Raw genomic sequence first — 23,360 nt, forward strand, 5'->3', positions numbered from 1 at the left:
TGAGGAACAGGGAGTTAGTTTGGGGATAGTAGATTCCACCCAGTATAGCAGACAGATGTGGAAGCGGGACCTCCATTTGTTAGCGGAGCAGTGTGCGCCATTTTCATGGCACCTTTTATTTGACTGTATTTTGACGCCAAATGTTTGTACCGTATGTCCCCCGTGACCTATCATTGCTGGCAGCGTAACGTGGAGTTCCTATCTGTACTATGTAAACAAGCCTGCGCGCCTGCAGGCCATGGCAATCTCAACCTTCTAGTCTCTGTCTCCTGTCAATCAACCAGCGAACATGCTTCCACATCATCCAAACCACTCATTCAATCAATCAATCAATCAATCATCACGTGTAGCGAGTCCCCCGTTATAACATCTTTTAAACTGCCGGCAGTGCAACGTTAAAGCAGTTAGCAAACATCAAATAAACGGTGAATACTTACACAATATCCCCAGCAATTCCATGAAAGCAGACGGATTCAGCTTTAAAAGGAGAAACAAACTTTTAAAATTAACCAAAGCCTTTTGTGCATAAAGTATACCTCTGCATACCCTTGATAACACAAAACCTAAAGTGAGGACGTTTTACAGTTTTGGAGAAGAATGAAACCCCGATTTGCAGCTCTTCCAGTAATCGTCCTGCTGTGCTCAATAGTACCTGTCAACAGTGTAGATGCAGAATGATCCTACTAATCTTTTACCAATGTGCTCAGGGATGACAGACTTTGTAACAACAGAACTTTTAAATGTACACCTGGTAATACCAAAACTACAGTGGTGTTTAAATAGACATTAATAAAAAGGATATTGTTGAAAAATTCTCAATTTACAACCAGAGCATTTCTTATAAAAATTACATGGTCTTCAGGTTTTTAATTTTTTAATTTTATTATTATAAAACATCCAAGGAGGAATAAATGTTGAATTAAAAAAGGTAAGCATATTCCTGTAACAGAGCCGTGATCATTTCGACAAATTGTCTATTTTTAGCCGGGATTGTGATGTGATTTTTACATATTTTACTGTGACAAAATCATACCCTTAATCATAAATAAGGAACACTGGTGCATATTTGGTCTTAAAACATGAACATAGAGATTCATTTTTACTACATTCTCTATAGAATGTGTTAAGGTTACATGAAAATGGTACCGTTCATCCAGTTGTACTCCTTCAGCATCACCTGTTACAGACAGGCACATTAAGTAAAGAGGAGCACAGTTCAGCCACTCGGCTCTGTCCTGCACAATGGTATAGGAATGGCAAATCACAAATCCGAGTGGATCGGTGCTGAACTATAGATTGCAGGTTTCTGTACACAGGACATTCAATACTGTTTGAAACTTCCCTGAACAACCATTTTGGCTACTCAAACATCATGACAATTTCCACCAAAAAAAAAAAAGATTTTCCTGTTAAATCCAAATTCTACTGATCAAGCAAACAGAGAGCGAGCTCTCAAAAGGAAAAGGCTGGATTCTTGGAATTCTCTCAGGTGAGATTTCTAAGGACTTAGGTATTCTAAAGAATCTGGAAGTTCCACTCCAAAGATTTGGATCATGATCAGATTATGTTAAATGCTACTAAATTTGATCAATTGATTGTTCTGAAGGAGCAGCATTGAATTTGGAACCAAGAGCACAGGCTCAAGTACCATTACTGTAGCATGCAGTAACCCAAGTTAAAGAACAGCACATATTTAAAAACATGCCTATCCCAAATTAAGTGAGTATAAATGTTTAAAAGTTTTCTGTACACAAAAATTAGGTTCACCCCAAATTCCACACCTGAATACTTTAGCAGTCAACGACAGACTGCACTTTTTATGTTGCAGCACTCAAAGTTTAAATGAGTCAGCAGACAATGTGAAGAAATGCCATAATTACAGACCTGGCTGGTACCCTTTCACAGCCTTGTTTAGAATCACTCTAGCTTTCTACAGCTTCTTTATATTACATGGGTAATTAAAAAGTAAGTATCACATTTTCTAAATTAAACTAAAGACATAAGCTAAGCAGTATTAATTGGTAGTACATTTGAATAGATAAAGGTAAACTATAAGCTATATTTTTTCCTGTATTCCATTTTATACAAACATCCCCCCCCCCCCCCCCCAAAACAAACTAGACCAATTTTAAGTTTCTAAAAACATTTGTGGCACCAACCAGCCCTTACATTTATTTATAGTCTTCCAAGATACCGCGTATACTTGCTTTCGCAAGACTCAGTTTTTCGTTAAGTACCTAGCCCGAGAATGCACAAGTGCATTAATAAATACATAAAATACATTTAAACAAAAATAAGTGCTTGCGAAAACAGTGATTTAAAACACTGCTGATTTTACAGTTTTCAGAAGTTTGTTTCTGTAAACATTAATGCAATTTCTATAGTAAGTTGTATTTTTTCTTTTCTTTTTAATATTTTTTCAATTCTGTTGACTGTTGCTTGATTCAAATAAATACAAATAACAATAAATAATGTATTGGCATTTACTTGAACAACATAGTTTGAAAGTAGAAGTCCAGTAGATAAATATCAAGTTATAGGTATATGAAATGGAAAAACATGGAAATGAATTATCAAATAGAAAAGAGTAATGATGAAACGGAAAATCACTTTGGTCTACAAATTACATTTATACCCCAAAAGTTTTGGATATTTCTTATTCATTTTATTAATGCAGATTAGCATAAACCATCAAGCCTTCCCACTTCCTTAAGAGATTAGCATGGGGTAAGGAAATCTGGAGAAGCTTCACTTTTTGTGTGGTGCTTGCAGTCTGCTACAAAACACTGCAATATATGGCTTACTAGCTTTAATTTGTATTAAATTATAGTATGACCACTTACTGTAGAAACCACATTAATGTTTATGTAGGACCCTGGATACACACACATACATATATATCTCATTTCTGTTTTTTTATTCATTAAACCAAATGAAGCAACGTTCCACCTTCTACCGCAGGCTCATATTGGAAAAGCAGTGCCTGACGTGCTCCCTGGATCTTGTGACATAATACTGCAAAGCATTCCTTGCATCTGAAGCATCTGCCTAAGCTGCTGGAAAAGACTCTCCTTCGAGCAACCTCTGAACATGCACTGAGCAGTGCCAACAGGACCACACACGGAGAGGCTTCAGGTTTTAGCTAAAGATTAAACAAACCATGCAGACAGCCGTATCAGTTATAGCAGTCTATTCAAGGGCTGCCTCGGAGTGTGAAGACCCAATTTGAAATATGTATATTGGTTGAAGGGGAGGAAATCGGACAGAGTTTAAAAGAATAAGCGGGAAAGTTCAATATTGGGTCTCAGCCAGATAATGAATAGAAAGTGCCAATGTTGAACACACAAAATATAGAGCCAAAGTCATTCAAAGGCACTCGCAATCAATACTCAGGACTTTAAACTGTGGCTGATGGTGTATAAGGCACTGCTGCATGTGGTATTATTTTGTTAGGTAGGTGCGATCGATTGATAAACAAACATCACTTCTTAGATGTAATGGTACGGTAGTGTTTCCTTTTCAGGATTTAGATTTGAAACCTTTAGCAGAGACTGAGCAGAAAATCACAGATCTGACTTATTACCATACTGCATAAAACATCTGATGACAGCATTAGATAAACTTTTGTCTACTTGACTTTCATTTGATCACCGACTGATTTTAGTTACAGATGAGAGACATTGCAGCGTTCACATCTGCTGAAGGTGAAATCAGTCCTGACAGTGTGGACAGCTCTGTGTGGTACATAAATACATTCCTCTAGTGAACAGTAGGGGGTGGTGTTCTACCAAAATTTTGCATATCAATTTGCATTGACGCCATGCGTATTTGTTTAGAAATGATTTGTCCAAGGTATATCAATCTAGATGCAGCATCTCGCTTCCATTCAACCCTGATGAAAAAAGGTGGTACCCTGTACTGTAGACTAGAGACCAAGCATGAATTTAAATTTAGGATCTCCTGCCTCCCGCTTCTAATTTGTGACCGTTTGGTTAAAATGCATTAAGTCTGACTGCTGAACGACTTACACATATTCAATGTTAATCAGTTTAAAAAACTCACAACTTCAATGTACATCAGCTCATTTCTAAGTAGCAAAGCAAAAATGTCGATGATTCAAAGTGGAACGACCCAGCAACTGGGGATTTTTGAAACAGCTCTGGTGCTCGGCCACTTCGTTTAAAAAGAAAACCAGCTTAACAGCCACCGTTGCAGTTTGCGTCCTACTCCGGAACAAAATTCGCTAAGAATAGCTTTCTGCAGATGCCTTTCTGTTTTTATTTTGAGTCCAAGGGCAACAGCGTCCTGCCCATCCCTGGAGTAATCTTGCCCTCATGCGCAGAAAAAAAAAAAAAAAAAAAAAAAAAAAAAAAAATAATCAGCTGTTCAGTCGCTCAACTCGCATTTATTAATGGAAGTAAAAATTGGACCGAGTCTTGTAATGGGAAACAACGACAGACATTTGAGAGGAGAGTCTGCCGTACTCTTTAGAAAATTAGAAAAACTGACCACTTTTTTTTATTTTGTTGGCTGTGAACGCAAAGGCCAGGAAAGAAGATGATCAGGAACAAATATGTAAAAAATGCAAGGATTTGTGTCAGCTGCTCAGCTGTATTGTGGGAGATATGAAATCTTCTGATGCAGGTTTATTAACAGAAGGGTATTGGAACATATGTACAGATGGCAGTATTATCAAAACTGTCCAGTGTGGTACAGACCAGCTTCCCTCATTCTACTTTATAGCCTACTTTGTAACTGTTCAAAAATCACGCATCAGTGAAGGGGCAAAGCTGGAGTTTTCATATTTCAAAGCATGCTTGATTATCTGAAAGAATATAAGCCAGGGGAATATGTATAACATTGCACCATATTACAGTAAATAAACTTGTCAGTAAAAAGAAAAAACACCTGATAACCTCTCAAAACGACCATGTAAGCAAAGGAAAGAAACCATCTTACATAGAGTGAATGTATTTGATTTATTGCAGATTTCATTTAGAATTTGTTTACATGATATCTTTTTAGTACACATTTATAAATTATGTACCAAACGGACACAATAGGATTCTTGTTGGTTAGTCGAATATTTAGATGCACCTGATGGAGGATCCTATATATATATATTATATATATCTATATATATAATATATATATCTATATATATATATATATAAAATCAAATAAATAAATAATTCACTTATAGCAGGCAAGGCGCACTGAGAACAAAGTCTTACCTCGAATGGATGTCTCCCAGGACCAACAGCAGTAAAATTACAAAGATGATTTAAAAAATATTCACATAAAAGAAATGAAATTAATAAATGATATCCAGTCACATAATAAAAAAGGTTACAGTATGTGTATTTGAGAGGGGGAAGCAAGTAATAGTTTTGAAGAGAGCAGATTAATAAACACTGCTGCAGTAACTGAACACCGTTTTTCAGATGGGAAAGATTCCACAATGTTGCAACGGCATGGGAATGAGCATCACTACCAAGTTGTTGCTGAGCAATTTTATATTATGAATGGATTTCTACTGCTTTTCTCTTTAGATCCACAACCATGTTCTCCATAATGAAACCTTATGGGTATGTACTCCCTATTAAGAATGAATGCTTTTTTTGCTGCTGCATGAATAGCACATACTATAAAATTATTAGCTGTTGCATTAGTGCAGACATATGTAGTTGAAATACAACAAAATATATACTTTTAGGGTCTGCACCATGCTAGATTATTTTTATTTTAGATTAGCACCAAACCTTAGTTTATCATGGACCTAAAGTAGGGGTTTCCAATCCTGGTCCTGCAGGGCTGGTGTCTGTCCTGTTTTTTGTTCCAACTGTGTACTAAATTACTTAATTGGACCAATTATGACCAATTATTGTTCTAAGTAAGTAATTTAGGGCACAGTTGGAACAAAAACCAGGAGGGTCACTGCTGTCCAGGATCAGGATTGGACACCTCCGACCTAAAGTATGGAATATCGAACATCTCACTGCGTGCAAAGCATTGTGGTACATACAGAGATTCAGCAGAATTTTTTTCTATGGAGAGTCAATGGAGGCGTAAGAAATGCTGCTGGTTTTCGCCATGTTAAAAAAATATATACATCAAACTTTTGAAGTAGATTTCACATTTTCCCCAAGGCCTTTTGAAGGAAACGGCAACAACTGCAAATTATGACAATAAGTAATTATGAAAAATGCTATTTCCTGAGCACTGTCCTGTTCTGCGGCTCATGCACAGTAAATACAGTTACTGCTGATCGAACTTGTCATCGATGATAAGATCTATTCACAGCTTCCGTAAGCGGGTAATGGGACATTTAAAAGCTATATCATATCAGATATATTTTATTATTACTATTTTTGTGTATGTTAATTATTTGTGAAATAATTTTAACAAATATACTGATGAACATTACCTTTTATTTTTTTACCTACTTTGTCCAAGCATCTACCAGTAGTTTTGTTTACTGTACTATATTGCTGTGCCTTGATAATATTTTATGTTGTAATGTTATGTATTTCTAAAAGTAACCAGTGCTTCTTTAGAGCAATGTTTCTGCGCATGCACCACTGATGGGACAAGGCTCAGAAAATAGCATTTTTCATACTAATTACATATTGTCATAAATTGCTAAGGTTGCCGTTTTCTTCAAAAGGCCTCGGGCAAATGTGAAATCTACTTCAAAAGTTTATTACATTTTTTTTTTTTTTTAACATGGCAAAAACCAGCACAAACCAGCAATATTTCTTACACCTCCACGGACTCTCCATAGAATTTTTTTTGCCTAACTCTCTTTATATCACAATGCTTTGCGCGCAGTGAGATGGAAGTCTCCATTGAAAATCAGCGGAGTCTAGTATCTTGTTAAATAGAATATCTTTTGAAACACCCTTCTAAATATTATTGGATTAAGCAGTTTTAAGTGAGGCCGGAATTTCGTTGGTTAAAATATTAGTGTGTGCTCCCATTTGCTAGAAAGGCTGCAGTGTTTTTGGCACAGTGCAAGGTTGACAGTTGGAAGTTTGTCTGGCTGATTAAAAATTAACCTTTCGTATAAATGAATTGACAAATAACTTAATTACTTATTAGATGAATTAACAAATAAGTTTATGAATTACTGTATCAACTGACAAATTTATGGTCAAATTGCTGGACAAATGGACCCATTCATTAATTGACAAACAAATTGACAAATTAATGGCTGGATAGTTTTGGCACAAATGGCACTCCATAGTTTTCTGCGCCTGCCTATCTGTATATTGAGCAGAAATGCACAAAAACCATAAATACTGTTGCAGTCGTTACAATTAGAAAGTTATTAAATATCTGAGAAACAATTATTAAATTAAGATCAAGCTCAAAATACAATTTTGATGCTTCACACAATTGGGTGGAACCTTTACTGCAGGGGTGGGCAATTCAGGTCCTGGGGGGCCAGTGTCCCTCTTGGCTTTCGTTTCAACTGTACTCTAAATTAATTAATTGGACTTCTAATAAGCACTTAACTGGTCCAAGTAAGTAATTTAGAGTACAGTTGGAACAAAAACCAGGAGGGACACCGGCCCTCCAGGACCGGAATTGCCCACCACTGCTTTACTGTGTTCTACAACCTTGATAAAGCAGAACTGCTGTTCACAGGCTCTGGCAGCTAAAAAGCACTTGCGGAGAAGTCAGGCAGAATGAACACTCGTCCCTGGTCTGTCGTGACCTTTAAATATGTGCCGCTGTTTACCCAAGGTCTTCCCTGTCGGGTAGGAGCGTGGGAATGCTGAGCTGTGCAGTGATGAGTATACCTCAACACTGCCTGACACAAGGAGGCTGGCGAAATAAAATAAAATACATTGCTGTATTTAATTATTCCTTATCCAGCAGGCAGCAAAATGTAATTTGTCTGACCAAGCTTGCTGAACTTGCATTTAGGATTACATTCTTGGGGCTGCATTACATTTCAGCTGTCTGTAAAGAAACAGTTGTCTTCAGCACTGCAGTCAAAATGTGGAAGTGTTCAGAACATTGTAGTTTCTTGAAATTAGACCACAGAACGGAGGGCTTTGGTGTGCCGAAGTTTGGTGTGTTGAGCGAAAAAAGGATTGCCAAGAAAGAAGTTTCAAAATGGATTTTTCCTGTAAGCAGCATTTACTCTCTTGATTTTGAATGTCACATTGATCCACTGAACAACTGCTACTGTACTTCATAAAAAAATTAAAAATTAAATACTCTTCTCCCACCTATGTCCCAAAAGCAAATCAAAGGAACTAGTACATTAAACTCTTGTTGGGATCAAATTTTATTTTGGTTAGTAAACCATGAACCAAAACCAATTATAGAAAAAATATCTCCAGCCTTTATGATTTCCAAACTTTGGGTGAATTCCCAGAACCCCCAAATCTAAGGAAACATGTCTCGTTTGGTGACACATACAGTACCTTGATATAAATAGCAAGTATCTGTATTAGGTTTCAAATTAAAAAGCGTTAAGGAGATGCTATGTCATTTCAACCATGCTTTCCCAGGCCCACATGGCAATCCAGCTGTTCTCTTGCTACTTATCAGAAAAGTGTGTATTTCATAGCTGTACATTTGAGAGGTCATATTGGTTTCTTATACTACACACCCAGTACTGGACTGCATTCATCGTAGTACAGTGATCTGGACTAGCCTAGGGTAACAATGTGTGATCTTATACTGGCAAATATACAGTTAATAAAATAACAAAATCACTGATGACTTTAAATATCATTCTTATTATAATAAATTAAAAAAACACACAAGACAATGGTATTACCTTTGTTTTATTAAGAGCAGTTCAGATATTGTAATCCATTTTAAAATTATGATTAATGGTGAAACGGTATCAGGAGGACTGTAGGCAAGTTTTTACATAGAGGTATACTAAATCAAATTGGTTGAAAAACATTATTTCTGCAGTCATCATAATTAATGAAGCCATCTTATTAATAATCTGGTCATGTTTCTAGCAAGCAAGAACAGTGAAGTCTATAGTAGTGTCTGTTTTTTACTCAACAACTAGAATATAATATAACTTAGCAACATGCTACTGTATAACAAAAGGCAAAAAGATGTTCAATTCTAACTCCACAGCTCATACTTAGATAAAACACCCGATGGCCCAAATTGCACACTTCCCTAAAACAATACAGTATACACTACGTATTTTCAGTGCAACCTCAACAGTACGTGAAACATCATAATTAGAACGAAATGTGTTGCCAAAGGAATAGATGAGTTTACTGTTAATAAAAAACAAATACAATTAAAAAAAAAATCACAAAAAAGGAAACATTTTCTCCATGTACAATTAATGTATTGTAACATCTTCTGGTATTTAAATAATAAAGTAAATGTTAGTCTTTGCGCAGATCTCTTTAAATATAAATAAACACAGATGTGAGGACGCAGAGATTCTTCTTGCCGTTCTGTATTTAATGTTTGCTCTTTGTACCTCCAGCAACCGTGTAAACACCACTGACAGTCTGATTTTTTTTTTTTTATTCAATTTATCAGGGGTCTTCGGGTAATTGGGTCAGTTCATTAAGATAACACACCTTGCCCTTAGGTTTTCTGGTAAATTGAAACGATCACTCAAGCAAACAAAGAAACTGGAGGAGTTGCAATGCAGAACATAACAAAAAACTCCTTATAGGGAAATGACACTAAAATGGGAACCAATGAGCACCTGGACACATTTCAATTCAATAAGGGAAAAAACAGCCTTCTCACGCCAAGAGCAGCATCACAGGTGCACGGTATTTAAAATGGTGCCGTACTGCATCACAAACCCGACCCAGGACTTATGCTTGGATTGGAATTGAGATATAGTCTATAAACAATGTACCACCAAGTGTATCTTTCCTCATGCGCCCAGCTTCCGCGCTACATTTCTCCTCAAGAAAGAGCGCTACATGTTTAATTGCAATAACAACTGCAATGAACAACACTTGAATCATGCAGAACGTTTCACTTATTTTTCAAATGGAACCATTAAACATGTACTAAAAATAGGTGTGCTAGTGCAAGTCTTTTTAAGGAGAACACCAGGGGGCTTAATTAGCAAGGAGATGGGGAGTGGCTCTTGGCGCATTTCCTCTGCGAATGCAAGAAATCTCTCATTGGCAGTTTATATACACTGTGTGGTGTTATACAACACTGCAAGTCATACAAAGTCATACAAATAGAGTAAGACCACATGCTATTCATTATTTTTCTATGTGCGTCATGTCATTTTGAAAGCGATTAAAAAGAAAAATGGCTGAGGTAAACTTGATTAAACTTGTATGTTTTAAAATCAAGCAATATTTCAAGCAAGTCAAAAGTAAATCATAAAAATGGCCAGGGTATTTAAAAACTAACACTCAGACTTCGCTCAAGTGTTTCCTTACCCAAACATAGTTGTCCAGGATTTTTCTGTTGTCCAGACTAAAATCCTATTGTTTTTATACTGTACCAGCTACAATTTTATCTGGTTAATATGCAATATCTGAATAAGCATATAATTGTTCCCATGACATTGGCTCTTCTACATTTAAACATTTAAATTTTGAATAAAGAAATATTCTATTAAAAATAAATGTTCTGCCCACATTACTGTACAGATTACAATTCTCAGTTAGAAATGGAACAGCATGACCAATTCAAGATAACCTAATATTTACTTTTATTGCAAATGTTAACTTAACCAAGTAATTACTTGGAGAAAAAACTACCAAACATAAAACAACTGACCTGCACAGCAACACCTTGTTGGTTTTTGCAGCTTACCTGCAAACAGAAGGGTTCAGTACTCTAGTGCACTGATTCAACAACTGTGGTTTTAACACTAGGATAAATTAACTGCTAACAGAAAACTGGTTGCTTACCATTTAAGCATTTTGTCACCTATAATGCTTCTTTTAAATGTACCAGACAGCATCCAAAAAGAAAGAACATAAACATGAAATGAAAGTTTTTACAATCATGTTTCAAACCATGTTGAAAGTTTCAACAAGTCCTGGCAGCATACATACAATAATGAAATCATTCTACATAAAATCATCACCACCACATTTATGCCTACAGTAAAAGAAAGCATTTCTTTGAAGTTTCAACGCACGTTAAAAATTCAAGCACACTCAATCACTCACTCATGCTCCCTCCTCACTCACCCTCCCTCTCTCCCTCCATCCCTTCATCCCTCCTCACTCACCCTCCCTCTCTCCCTCCATCCCTCCTCACTCACCCGTCGGCGGCAGAATGGCAACCCCTGGGTGATGATGTTGAAGATCTTGAGCACGTTCTGGTGGGGCAACGTCTCCTTGCCTGCCTTCGGATCAGCCAGCACCAAGCCCTGGCCCGAGGGAGCTGTCTCCGCCGGTTTAGACATCTTTCGTCGGTAGCTGGCTGACGCGAAGCCGGGGATCAGGCAATGCCGAAGCATCGCCAGGCCTGGTTAATAAACCATTTTCCTTGAGGAAAACTAGGGGTGGCAAGTTTGAGCAAGGACATGAACAGGGCAAGTAGACCCAAGGCCTGCTGCACTTTTACTCTCCCTCAGCCTCAAACCAACTGGGCTGCCTCGCTTGACAGCTCACTCCGTCTACTCCAAGTTCAGGTTCCAACAAAGAAGCCACAGGCTATAAAAACTACTGCTGTCACTGACATCACAGGCAGCGCTTGCCAATCCCAACAGCTGCTGCTGCGGAGTCTTTCTCCAGGACCTCCCTCAGTCATTTTGGAATACGCTATCCGTTAAGGAATATGCCCCACATGCTGTCATTTTTAATATACACTATACGTAAATCTATATCATCATTACCTTTTAAACTATATAGTGAACACATTTAATTGCTCTGTTTTGAATACCACACTGTACACATCAATAAACACAGAGTCAGTACTACTACTGTGTACACTAACATAAAACACATATATATATATATATATATATATATATATATATATATATAATATATATATATATATATATATATATATATATATATATATGTATATATATATATATATATATATATATATATATATATATATATATATATATATATATATATATATATAAAACATATATATGATAGTAACTGGACTTTGGCCTCAATAAGCCAGCCTTATCTTATTATTATTAGTTTTAAACAGACACAATTAGGACTGATACAGCCCATTAAGCTTTCACATCACTTTTTTTCTACAAATAAAAGCAGTAATAACTACAAAGTGCACAGAGTAGGGGTCTATACACCAGCATTACGATCTGTTTCTAGTTCTACAGAAATAGCATATCTGTACTCCTAATAGACAACAGAAGCAGCAGCAAACATGCCCCTAAGGATGTTTAATTGTACTGCAAGGAACAGCATTCTGCATATTCGTGTGGCTTTCTTCAGTACACATTTCTGTGTTGGCTTAAGAAAACCTTATCTGCTCACTGAAGTTAAAAAAAACTGGTCCTTTTTTGTGAAAGCCTACAGACACAAATACAGGCATAATGCAAACACACAGAGTGGCCTAATTTACAACACCCACACTGCTCAGCCTTCTAGCCGCGGACACACGGTTTAAATTGAAAGAATAAACGAGCAAGCCTCAGTGGCATTCAAATCACCTTGACGGTCCCTTAACCTCTTTTCCACTTGATTTATTCAATGTAATTATGAGCCCAGTCATCCTGTAAAATCTAGGACAACTTGCCAAGTATGACATGAAAACCACGTCGGAAGGGGGGTGGAGGATGTAAGGATCCCTGACTATTTATTACTGAAATGCATTAAAACAGAAGATTTTGACAGGATCTCTGCATCTCCAGAAATAAAGGGAAACCATATTTAAATTCTGATTAGGTACTGTAGAGATACTCTACGCAACCGTGTCATTTTAGGCAACACTGTTAAAAATATAATAGCCCTCAAAAGAACAGCAATTTTATTTTGTTTATTTTGTCATTCACTTTTAGCTCTTATTTATATCTAAAAAAAGCATATCATAGATGTCAGTTTTAGTTAAAGTGCAATATCACTAAAGAAACTTAATTCAACCTTGCCGTCTAAACAATTGTGTGGTTGAAGGCAAACTGCCCGACCTTCGTGCATTCAATTGATCTTACAGTATGCACTTTGTTTTATTGTTAATTAAATTGAATTCAGACATGCAAAGAAAAAACCTCCAGAAACTCTTCTGTTCATTCCTTGCATGCATGAACGCTGCAGGACTTAACAAACTTTATTTTTGACAGTATTATAAGAACACATTTGTTTCTTTGCAATAAAAGCTTGACAAGGGTAATGTGATATACTGTAGTTTGGGTGTTCTGAGGAGGAATTGTGCTAATATGTCTGCTTTGCTGATAGAGTTGCTTAGAGAGGGGACCTGTGCCTGGTTGCATAAAACATCTTAAGTATTTCACTTGTATATTTTTTCACTAAGCTAAGGGAAAAACGTAAGGGTGTTGCACAAAACTTAATAATCACTCTCTTTTGCTAAGGGAAAACACTTAAGTTTGTCTGGAATCTTTAAAGATTTCAACCAATAGGCGAGTACCTTACTGTACGCTGTAATTCCTGGTCTCCATGGCAACCTTTGGGCAGTTAAGTAAAACTACAGTATGGCTGAAAAAAAAGAAACCCAAACTAGACAGAGAAAAAAACAACACTTTTGGAAGAATATAATAAAAGAAAGCAAACATACAAACTGTGTCAGAATGTGACAACTGCCATAAATAGGTGAATGTTCCTGGTGGTATGGAAAGTGAGATACCATTTAATGAAGGTAGCAACGAAGAACTATGGTGAGAACTAGTGTACAATGGAAACATGTACAGTATATTACACATGTAAAAAAAAAAACATAAACAGACAACACTAAGGCAATGGTATAGTTAATTTGCATGTCCACTAATTCACTACAAACTATATCAATTTAATCCCATACTATTTACTTTTTAAATGTGTGCTTGGCAAGCAGACATTATTACACTCTATGTTACCAGTCATTTGTTATGTTACAGACAGATCAGAAAACGGCCAAAGACGACGGACAAAGCAGAACTCGAAGCAAAACTGAAAACATCAAGAGAAGAAAGGATGTTTTAATCTTAGAGGAGGCAGAAAATAAAATTAGAAAAACTTGAAATTGAAAAAAGTTATTTAAATCTACAATCTATCATTCTAATTGAAAAAATAAACTAATGAATAACAAGTGGGAACTGTCAATTGGCAACCAAAATGCACCTGTGTAATAATGTATTTCAGTAAAGCAATGAATGACGTTTATAATCCTCCTGCGATCAAAAATACAATTTAAAACTTCAGTAATTAGTTATTAACATTTTATTAATTCTTAAAACAGCATTTTTTTAATCAGTTAACATGCAATACATAACAGGGGTTTAATTACAAAAAAAAAAAAAAACTGTGTTTATTTCTCAGATCTAAACATGAAAATAAGGCTAAAATACTACACATTTTATGTAGCTTTTTGCATGTCTGTGTAGGATATATGTCTCTCAAATATTCCAACCTGGTGCCTGTGTTTCTCCTAATATTCCAACACAGTACTTGTGTTAAAATGAACACAAAATGTGTTGTCCTTAAATCACACAGTAATGTGTAAAAAAAACTACACATTATGAGTTGTTTTTAAGACATTTGAGTACAGAAGGATTTTCAGGGACAGAGAAAATCCTTTGGATATAATGTATGACGAGCAAGTCAAATGTCTGCAATGCTGGAATTATATTTACAACCACAAACAAGAATTCACTTCTGAATAACGGAATAATGCTGTGGATTTCCAAAAAGTTGCTGGATTTCCCAGGATATATTTGAACTAAGCTTTTAGAAAAAGGAAAAATGAAAACTGAAAAAAATCAATTTATAAAGAAGTAATCTCCTTGAGTGGAAATGTGTTGCTCCTCTTCGCATCCCTCGCTATCCATTATATCCATTATAACCGGGCACTGGCCTTAGCACTCTAACCACATACCACTTTAAAATGACTTTACCTGTAGCTACTACACATTGAGGTACAGCCCTGGTGAAAGAGCTCCTTTAATAACCCTTACAGCTGATGACATGTGATTTTCTACACTCGCATTAACAAATGTCTTGCTGTTGAGCCATATTGTTGCTTCTATAGGAACATTAGTTAACAGGCTAAATTTCACATTCCAACAGCACCTTCCTGAAATAAGTAATAATTTAATTCTTACTTTTCCCTTAATATAATACCACGGTTGAACACAGATATGTATTTTAGTTTTGAGGATTTTACAGACCTATAGTACTTGAACTTCCGTGCCCACCTTTTTTTCTTGTCTATTTTTTATGATTAATAACTAGCAGAATGTTGGGGTTGTTCAGGGATACAATGAATTCAGCACACATCAAGCCGACTGCTGTTTGTCTGCAGCTGTATTCTGCTTGCCAGAGAATCTGACAGGATGAAGAAAACCAATTGCACTTACTCACTTCTTTTTTATGGTTAAAGCTATGAAAAAAATGCTTTAGACATGAAGCATGCCCACTCAATACAGTACTGCAGCCTTCAGGAAAGATCAAGATCTGCTGAGATATGGATGTTTGTGTATTTAATGGAAGACATTAAAAGACTTTAAAATCAATTTGAGAATTTTAAAAAGGATTTAACTTTGGAAAACAGGTTTATTAGTATATCATTTATTTTAAAAAGGAGTGACATGGGACATAAAAAATAAAAAAGTAATTTCCACAAAGAAGACATGGCCTGCATTTAACTAAATCTGAAGGGATATGCTGTCCACAGCACAGTAACACCATGCTGAGGTACTGGATGAGTTGTAGCTCACAGAAGACAGTGTTCCCCACTGTGTCACTACATACCACTTTTTTAGGGATGGGGATTTCAAATAGTTTCCTATTCAAATACACGGGGGCCAACATTTATGTATTCAAATACAGTCGACCGTGCACAGTTGCATAGACTCTTGACTGGTGTAACGCTATGATAACAGGAGTAAGAGAATACAATGGGATACAATGACACTAGGCCTATACATACATGTACATGTATGTATGACTCGTTTTAACCAGACTCATCACATTATTTTCCTTGTATTCTTTATTTTATTGCACGTAACTTAAAATTAATTTTTTATTTAAAAGTAACTTAAAGTAGCCTACTGTGTACACCTTCAGAAAAAAGAAAAACACAGCAATGAAATCTTGGTATGTTACAGTGCTACTGTAAGCTCAGTGCACACACTACAGTATTCTCTGACAATGCAGGAAATGAAAAAAAGTTGTACAGTACCTTACTTTAGATATTGTGACTACAAGGTAAAAAAAAAGTCTATGATAGAAGTCTGCACAGTATCTGGACAGAGTATTACAGGTTCGTTTCGCCATTTTCTTATTTCTTCCTGCTGCCAAACCGTTGCAAATACATACAAGCACAACAACAGCACATTGACAGAACACGTGGACTGCATAAAGAAAATTAGCTGAAATAAAATGCATTGTACAAGCGACTTCGGGACCACAGTTTCATGCAATTAAGCGACTTATGCATTTAGACGATATGCATAAAATCGAATCATATAATCAAAGAAAATAATGCATTCAAAAACGGGACCAGTTGCAAGCTATGCAATTAAACAATGAATGCAATTATCCAGTATGCAAATAAGAGGAGTCAACTGTACCCGAAATTAAGAATAAAAGGCAAATATGTATGCATACTACAGCAGACAGCATAAAAAGTGTAAGCCACTAAAGTTTAAAGGGTAAATCAGCACTACATGAACAGATAAAACAAACTATTCTGCCAAATATATTTGGTCATTGTATAGTAATCTGTATGTGCCCAAACATCTACCATGTCCAAAATCACTCTTCTCGAGCATCTCTTCTGATCCATAAAAACACGACTTCCGCAGTACCCTCACATGTACTCTAAACGTACCGGCGCATGCCCAATGAAGCATTGTATAAGCTTTGTGTGGAAACTAGTCTGTGTGACAAACATGGCCTGTGTAATTTTCCATAACGAAGGAACTTGCGTCTGCTTTCGTTTTGTGTAGTAAACATCTTTCACACTGTACATATTTCCTTCACATGTTGTATTTTGATTTATTACTATGACTAATGTTGCATTCAATTAAAAAAAAAAAAAAAAAAAAAAAAAAACACACCTCTAAGTGGTTGCAAGGAAAAGAAAACCCAAAGACGGAGCTGTTCTCATTTCAACTAAAGAAGAGTCCTACCCACAATTATAGCAGCACTGTGTGTTAGTTCAGTATCCGTCCCCAAAGTCTTGGATGTAGCTCCAGCTGATTCGGAATGTTTGCAGAATGGTCACATATAAAATAAGACCGGCAAATGAGATTCAGAAACGATGTATTTCCTTTCGGAATGAGGTCTTTGAGGATGACCTGACCTAAAATAAATAAATATTTCATTTTTTCATCCTTTGAATTTGGTTTTCATTTGCATTTCCTGACACAATACATGCACAATCATCTACACACCATTGAATTCGGCCACAAATTCCAACTCCCTATCAGTTTCTGTTATGTATGTAAGAATACGTTTACTGTAGAATTTAGCTGTTACAAGCATTGCACGATTAATTATGGTCCTTTCCTCTACTATGCCAATCTCATTAACATGAATGTGCAGCATTTAAAAAAAAATAAAATAAAAAAAATAAAATGTTTGCTTCTAATAGTAGCCAATATGTCTTTTTCGTGTACTCTAATATGTAATATGTTGTTCGTGTAATTGACTACAATAACCCATCCCTTCTTTCTACATTCTGCGGTTCCTCTGTTGTTTCCAGTCTACTGTAAGCACTGACCTGGACTAAAGCAGCTTAGCTTCTGAGGTCTGCCGAGATGGGAATTCAAGGTGGTGTGCCTGCAGACAGCACATACCAGGCAGAAACAAGCCCAGAAAGGTTAACCAATGCCAACAAGATGAATTGGCAATTTCCAATTAAACATGCACCACTTCACATGTTATGGTGACCCTATCAGGTTCTTCCTACTCTATGAAACAAGGTACCACGCACGCACCAGTCAGCCTGATCACGCTAATATGATTTAACCTTGGGTCCTGCAGAATGCACCGCAAAGCATTATGTTTAAAGGAATCTGTTTTCCTACATGTCACGCAGTTCCAGCCTGAATAAATTATGCTATGAGGAAAACATTTTATAAACGACAATTCGGCTATACAAAAGCATGATACAATTAAATATCTGAACAAGAGTTTTAGAGACTTGTTTCATTGTACAGTTGAAAAACTCATCAAAGACCAGCACAGATGAATGTGTCTGGAATGGCCTGTTGCTATTAAATACACAGCTGCCAATGACAGCATACAGGACTAAAAACAACACACACACACACACACACGCACACGCACACACACACACACAATGGCCGGAGAGAAACCATGCGATCCTAAATCTTCTTTACAAAACAATTTAAAGCAGAAATGTTTGTCTGAATGATTAGGTGATTTGAACCACATGAAAAGAGTAATACTTAACATGAGCAGCAGCCATGAAGTAGAGTAAATTTGCTTTTGTTTTGAAAATAAGGAAATAAAAATGCATTGGATAATTTTACATCTCCATTACTTTAGCCACTGAAGTGCAACGGGCCAGGTTTATTTTTTTCTGTGATAAAACAAAAAATTTAAAAGCTTACGCAGTTGGCTGAAATGACAAATATCTTCAATAAAAGTATGTGCTTCGGTTCATACATCCCCCTCCACACTAATATGGTAGTTTTTAAAGTACAGTGTGTTACAGTACACCACATTATTAAAATATACTGCACCATAGCTGGAACACTGTTATATTACACAGAATGCAAAACTAACATACATTCTTTAAATGGAGGCGGGTTACTATTTCTAGGGTTCTAGTTTTCAAAGAGCAACTTGCACTGTCAGCCATTCATTTTTATTGGGATTTCAAATCCTGTTATCCTGCGTTAACAGAAAACGGTACATTCTGGATAAACAAGCAACAATTGGCCCAAAAGCCAAATGACTGATTTGTCTGGCTTTTTAAAATTAAAATCCAGAACTTAAAAAAAGAAAGACCAAAGCACTGGAACAGCTGTAACTGCAGGGTACAAGCAGAGTACTTTGAGACAACAGTCTCCCTTGCTTGTATAAAGTCCTACACTTGTACACTCACTGTGCCTGTAGCTGGAGTTACAGCATAATTATATCTCAGTGCTTTGTGCACAACAGGACTACACCCAAACTTTATGAAGTCACAAAGCCTTACAAAACCATACCTGTCAACAATAATTTTTCAAAATAATGGAGCTTTTGTAAACTTAAATCTTAGTGCCTGAATTGAAGTGAATACCTACAAGACAAAGGCATACTATTCCACATTATTACCTGGTAGAATGATAGACTGTGATAAGGTGCTGCTTCGAACTGCTTTTAAAAAGGAAAATAACAAAAACAGATAAACAACCATGAAATGCTTCACAATCAAATTCTCTCTTGGCTCCTGTGGTAGAGTCCTTGGCGAGTCCAATTTTTACATCCGGCTTCAGACCCGGACCCGCTACAACATCATCTTCTAAAAAGCGACCTGACCCGACCCTAACCTGCAAGTGTTTGTCCTTATCCCACTGCCTGCGTCAACTGACACTCGCATTCACACACAGATATCTCTACCATTCTCCACAGATTGAGTTTACACAATAGGCTATACAGCGTGGTAGCTTTCTCTAGTGGTCTGGATATATTTTAACATTGTAACATATGAACTATCTCTATTTACTTTACTATAAAATACCTGTCTATTCCTTTCATGCCACCAGTTGAAAGGGAGCTACACCTGTGCTTTCGCAGAGATACTGTACCAGTTTTGTGGCAGACGTTTACAAAAACATCATTACAGGTTTTACAAGCAACGAATCCAGTCATATGTTCATTATTTTCTTTCGCCATGACTCCAAAATAATTCCACAGTTCTGATTTACCTCTCAAACTATTATCCACTATATGATATAAACCCTGTCGCTATCTTTTGTTTCATCTCGTTCATAAACATTTTTAACATCACCAAGCAGACGTGATAAAAAGATCTTACGACGCATCAAACAAGCGAGAACAACACTGCTTCTTAGTCAGCTGACTCCTCCCTAATCGCCTCCTGCAACAGTGCAGGAAATACAGGTAGATTTACCTTCTAATACGTTATTTGTGAAAGTGTTACAGATGAGTACGCTGAAAGGACAGAAAACGTTTTTGGCGATTCAAATTCAGAATTGAAAATTATTTTTATTGACCCGCATTCGAACCGCAAACCGAGAAAAAGTTCACATTCCAACCCGAATCTGACATGCTTTTGTGGGTCACCTGCGGTCCCCGACCAGATGAAGGGCTCTATCCTGTGGTCCTATTGTATTGTTGTAGGTGGCTGATTTGGCAGCATGCAATACTTTGTAAACAGGTCAATAAGTCCATCATGCATTTAAAATAAAAAAAAAGCCAAAACACGCAAAAATGTGGTATTGCAACACTATTCACGACACTACACATCTTATGTGTAGTGTTTACTACTTGACCACCTTGACGCTCCTCCAGTTGCTCCTCCTGCCCTCTCCTTCTTCTCTCCTCTCTCCATTGCTGATGTTTCCAGCTTACTGTTGAAATCAATGACTGCCACATGTCCCCTGGACCCCTGGCCGACTAACCTTGTCCACCTCCGTGCTTCTGATCTTGCTTGGTTCCTTCTGCCCTCAAGCTTGCCAGAGTTACGTTGGTACTCAAAAAACCCTCCCTTGACCCAGCTGATCTAATTTCCGTCCAATCTCCAATCTCCCTTTTCTCCCCAAAACTCTTGAAAGGGCTGTAGCCAGTCAGCTGATGAAACATCTCACAGATAACAATCTGCTTGAATCTCTACAGTCTAGTTTCCGGCCGCATCACAGTATTGAAACTGCTCTGCTCTGGATTGTGAATGATCTCCTGCTCAATGATGATGCTCCCTCTGTGCTTGTCCTCCTTAACCTAACAGCTGCTTTTGACACCACTGATCATGGCATATGTTGGAATCTCTGGAATCTGTCTTTCCTGGATGTCCTCTTACCTGTCCGGAAGCATGCAGTCTGTTTTTATGCTGGATGCAGTGGTGTTGCAAACCTAGTCACTTGTGGTGTTCCCCAAGGATCTGTTCTTGGGCCCCTTCTCTTCAATATCTACACGCTTCCCTTGGGTCACCTCATCTGCCAACACAACCTCATGTATCACTCCTACGCTGACGACAACCAGCTCTACTTAAAACTCAACCCTGGTAGCCCCTCTGCCATGGTCCGACTCTCTGCTTGCATTCTTTCTTCTTCAACTGAACACTAACAAATCTGAACTCCTTCTAGTAGGATCTAAAACTCAACTTAAGAATCTCAATATGATTGCCCTGAATCTCAGAAACTGTCTGCTGCTGAATTCTCCCATAGTACGAAGCCTTGGTGCACTTCTTGACAGCAATCTCTCCTTTGATGCCATCATCTCCATGGTCAAATCTTCCTTCTTCCTTCGAAACATCTCCAAAGTCCATCCTTATCTTTCCCTCCCAGATGCGGAGAGTCAATTGTCATGCATTTGTCTCCCCTTGACTCGACTACTGCAACTCTCTAGATGGTGGTCTCCCAGCACTCACTATAAACCGACTGCAGCTAGTTGAGAATGCTGCTGCCAGGATCCTTACCAATATGTGAAAAACATGATCACATCACCCATCCCATCCCCATCCCATCTGAGGTCCTCCGACTCTGGCCTGCTTGTTATCCCCAAGCAAGTGCACCACACTTGGACAACGCTCGTTTAGCTTCATGGCTCCGACTCTTTGGAACTCTCTCCCAGCTTTGGTGTGTGATGCTCCCACCGTCACTCGCTTTAAATCAACTCTCAAGACTCACCTGTTCTCTCTTGCTTTCCATGCTCTTTAAGCCTGATAGTAGCTGCTGCTACTATTTCACATACAATGTTCCTATCATGTATTAGGCAATTTCCACTGTATTTAATGTATTATTTCATGTATTATGCTACTATCATGGATGGTATTGATGCGCTGGTTTTCTGAGTGTCACTGGCATTTTGTGATCTCTCGTGCTTACCACAAACATCATTTTTGCTCCCATATCCCACTGTTAAATCAGTCCTGCAAGAATTGAACAGTTTACAGAAAGTACGCCTTTCATCAACGTTGTTTAGGATTGTGAGATTATGTTGGCCAAGAAGCTTGAAATTTTCATTGATATTTTTGTTATTTTACCGGGATGGATTCTCGCCTGTGAAGCCATCGTAGATGTTCAAGCATGTCAGCTTGCCTCGTACACTGAACGCATGCCCGCCACCAGCTCCCCCAGATCATAAATCCTGCAGGGATTGCAGTAACCACAGACCGTACATGACTTTTGTTTAAAATAAAGGTTTGCTGACAAAGGGGTTTAACAGTAGAGTTTTGAGTAAAATACAGTCACGGGAGTTGTCTGGGAGAAGTGTCCAAAAAACGGGAGTCCTGACAAATAAGGGAGAGTTGTCATGTATGCAAAACTCATACTCCAAGAAGAACATGCTCTGTTAACCTGATTAGATCCAGGGCTGGTTTCCAAGGCCAAGGACTGGCACTGCAGAACCTTATAACATTACTTTCCTTTAAGAAGTCTTTGAGTCAATAACATATTCGGTTGTTTAAGCTGGCACTTGACAGACGGGAAATGGGCTGATTAATTATTAGGCTCAGGATCCAGTTAATACTGAAGTATTGCAGCTGTTGCTTCTGCTGGCTTATTGTTAGCGCTTCAACTAGGGAGCTGCTCACCCTTGTGGTCATACTGGGCTACTAAAGTGAAAATCCAGATCTTTGTCTGCTGTTCCTGCATCACACTGTGGATACATTTGTATATATGTATTTACCTGAATTTGCTAAAACAAATGCTCAATTTTTACTTCTTGGCTTCAAAGCAGAAGCCATATTCCCTTTTAGTTTAGTTACAGGTTTGAGAAATTGGGTATATAAAACAAAACAAACAAAAACTTATTAAAACTGATTTATAATACCTGTCAAACTGTATTCAAGCCTCAGTAACTTTCATTTAAAATTTGCATCTCCAATCACTCCTGCACACCATCATGTTACATTTCTCATTCCAGGTGAAATAATAATGGGCTTGGATCTGTCAATAATAAGTTTATATTATTTAATATTATTCAATTAACAATTCTGCATCTGACAGCTGCTATGCATCAACATGAACATGCAATAATAACAATAATAATAATAAAACACGTCTACTCACAGCTACTGTAGTAGATGTGGGAGAAGCG

The 23,360-nt window shown here is 37.3% G+C and overlaps 1 protein-coding gene across 3 annotated transcripts in view; it reads right to left on the minus strand.

Moving 5' to 3' along the window:
• Positions 1-23,360, minus strand: part of LOC121321435 (F-box/WD repeat-containing protein 7-like) — a 182,840-nt gene that overhangs the window by 51,782 nt on the left and 107,698 nt on the right. The window contains exon 1 of one of the 3 annotated variants that reach the window (XM_041260399.1): positions 11,249-11,604. The exons of the other annotated variants lie outside the window; for them this stretch is intronic. Within the exon in view, the coding sequence (XP_041116333.1) occupies positions 11,249-11,446 (198 nt within the window). The 5' untranslated portion in view covers positions 11,447-11,604. Of the gene's footprint in view, positions 1-11,248; positions 11,605-23,360 lie in introns of those variants that run through there. 3 annotated transcript variants of the gene reach the window in all.

The sequence above is a fragment of the Polyodon spathula genome, chromosome 1, assembly GCF_017654505.1.
Source record: "Polyodon spathula isolate WHYD16114869_AA chromosome 1, ASM1765450v1, whole genome shotgun sequence".
In the NCBI taxonomy this organism is placed as follows: Eukaryota; Metazoa; Chordata; class Actinopteri; order Acipenseriformes; family Polyodontidae; genus Polyodon; species Polyodon spathula.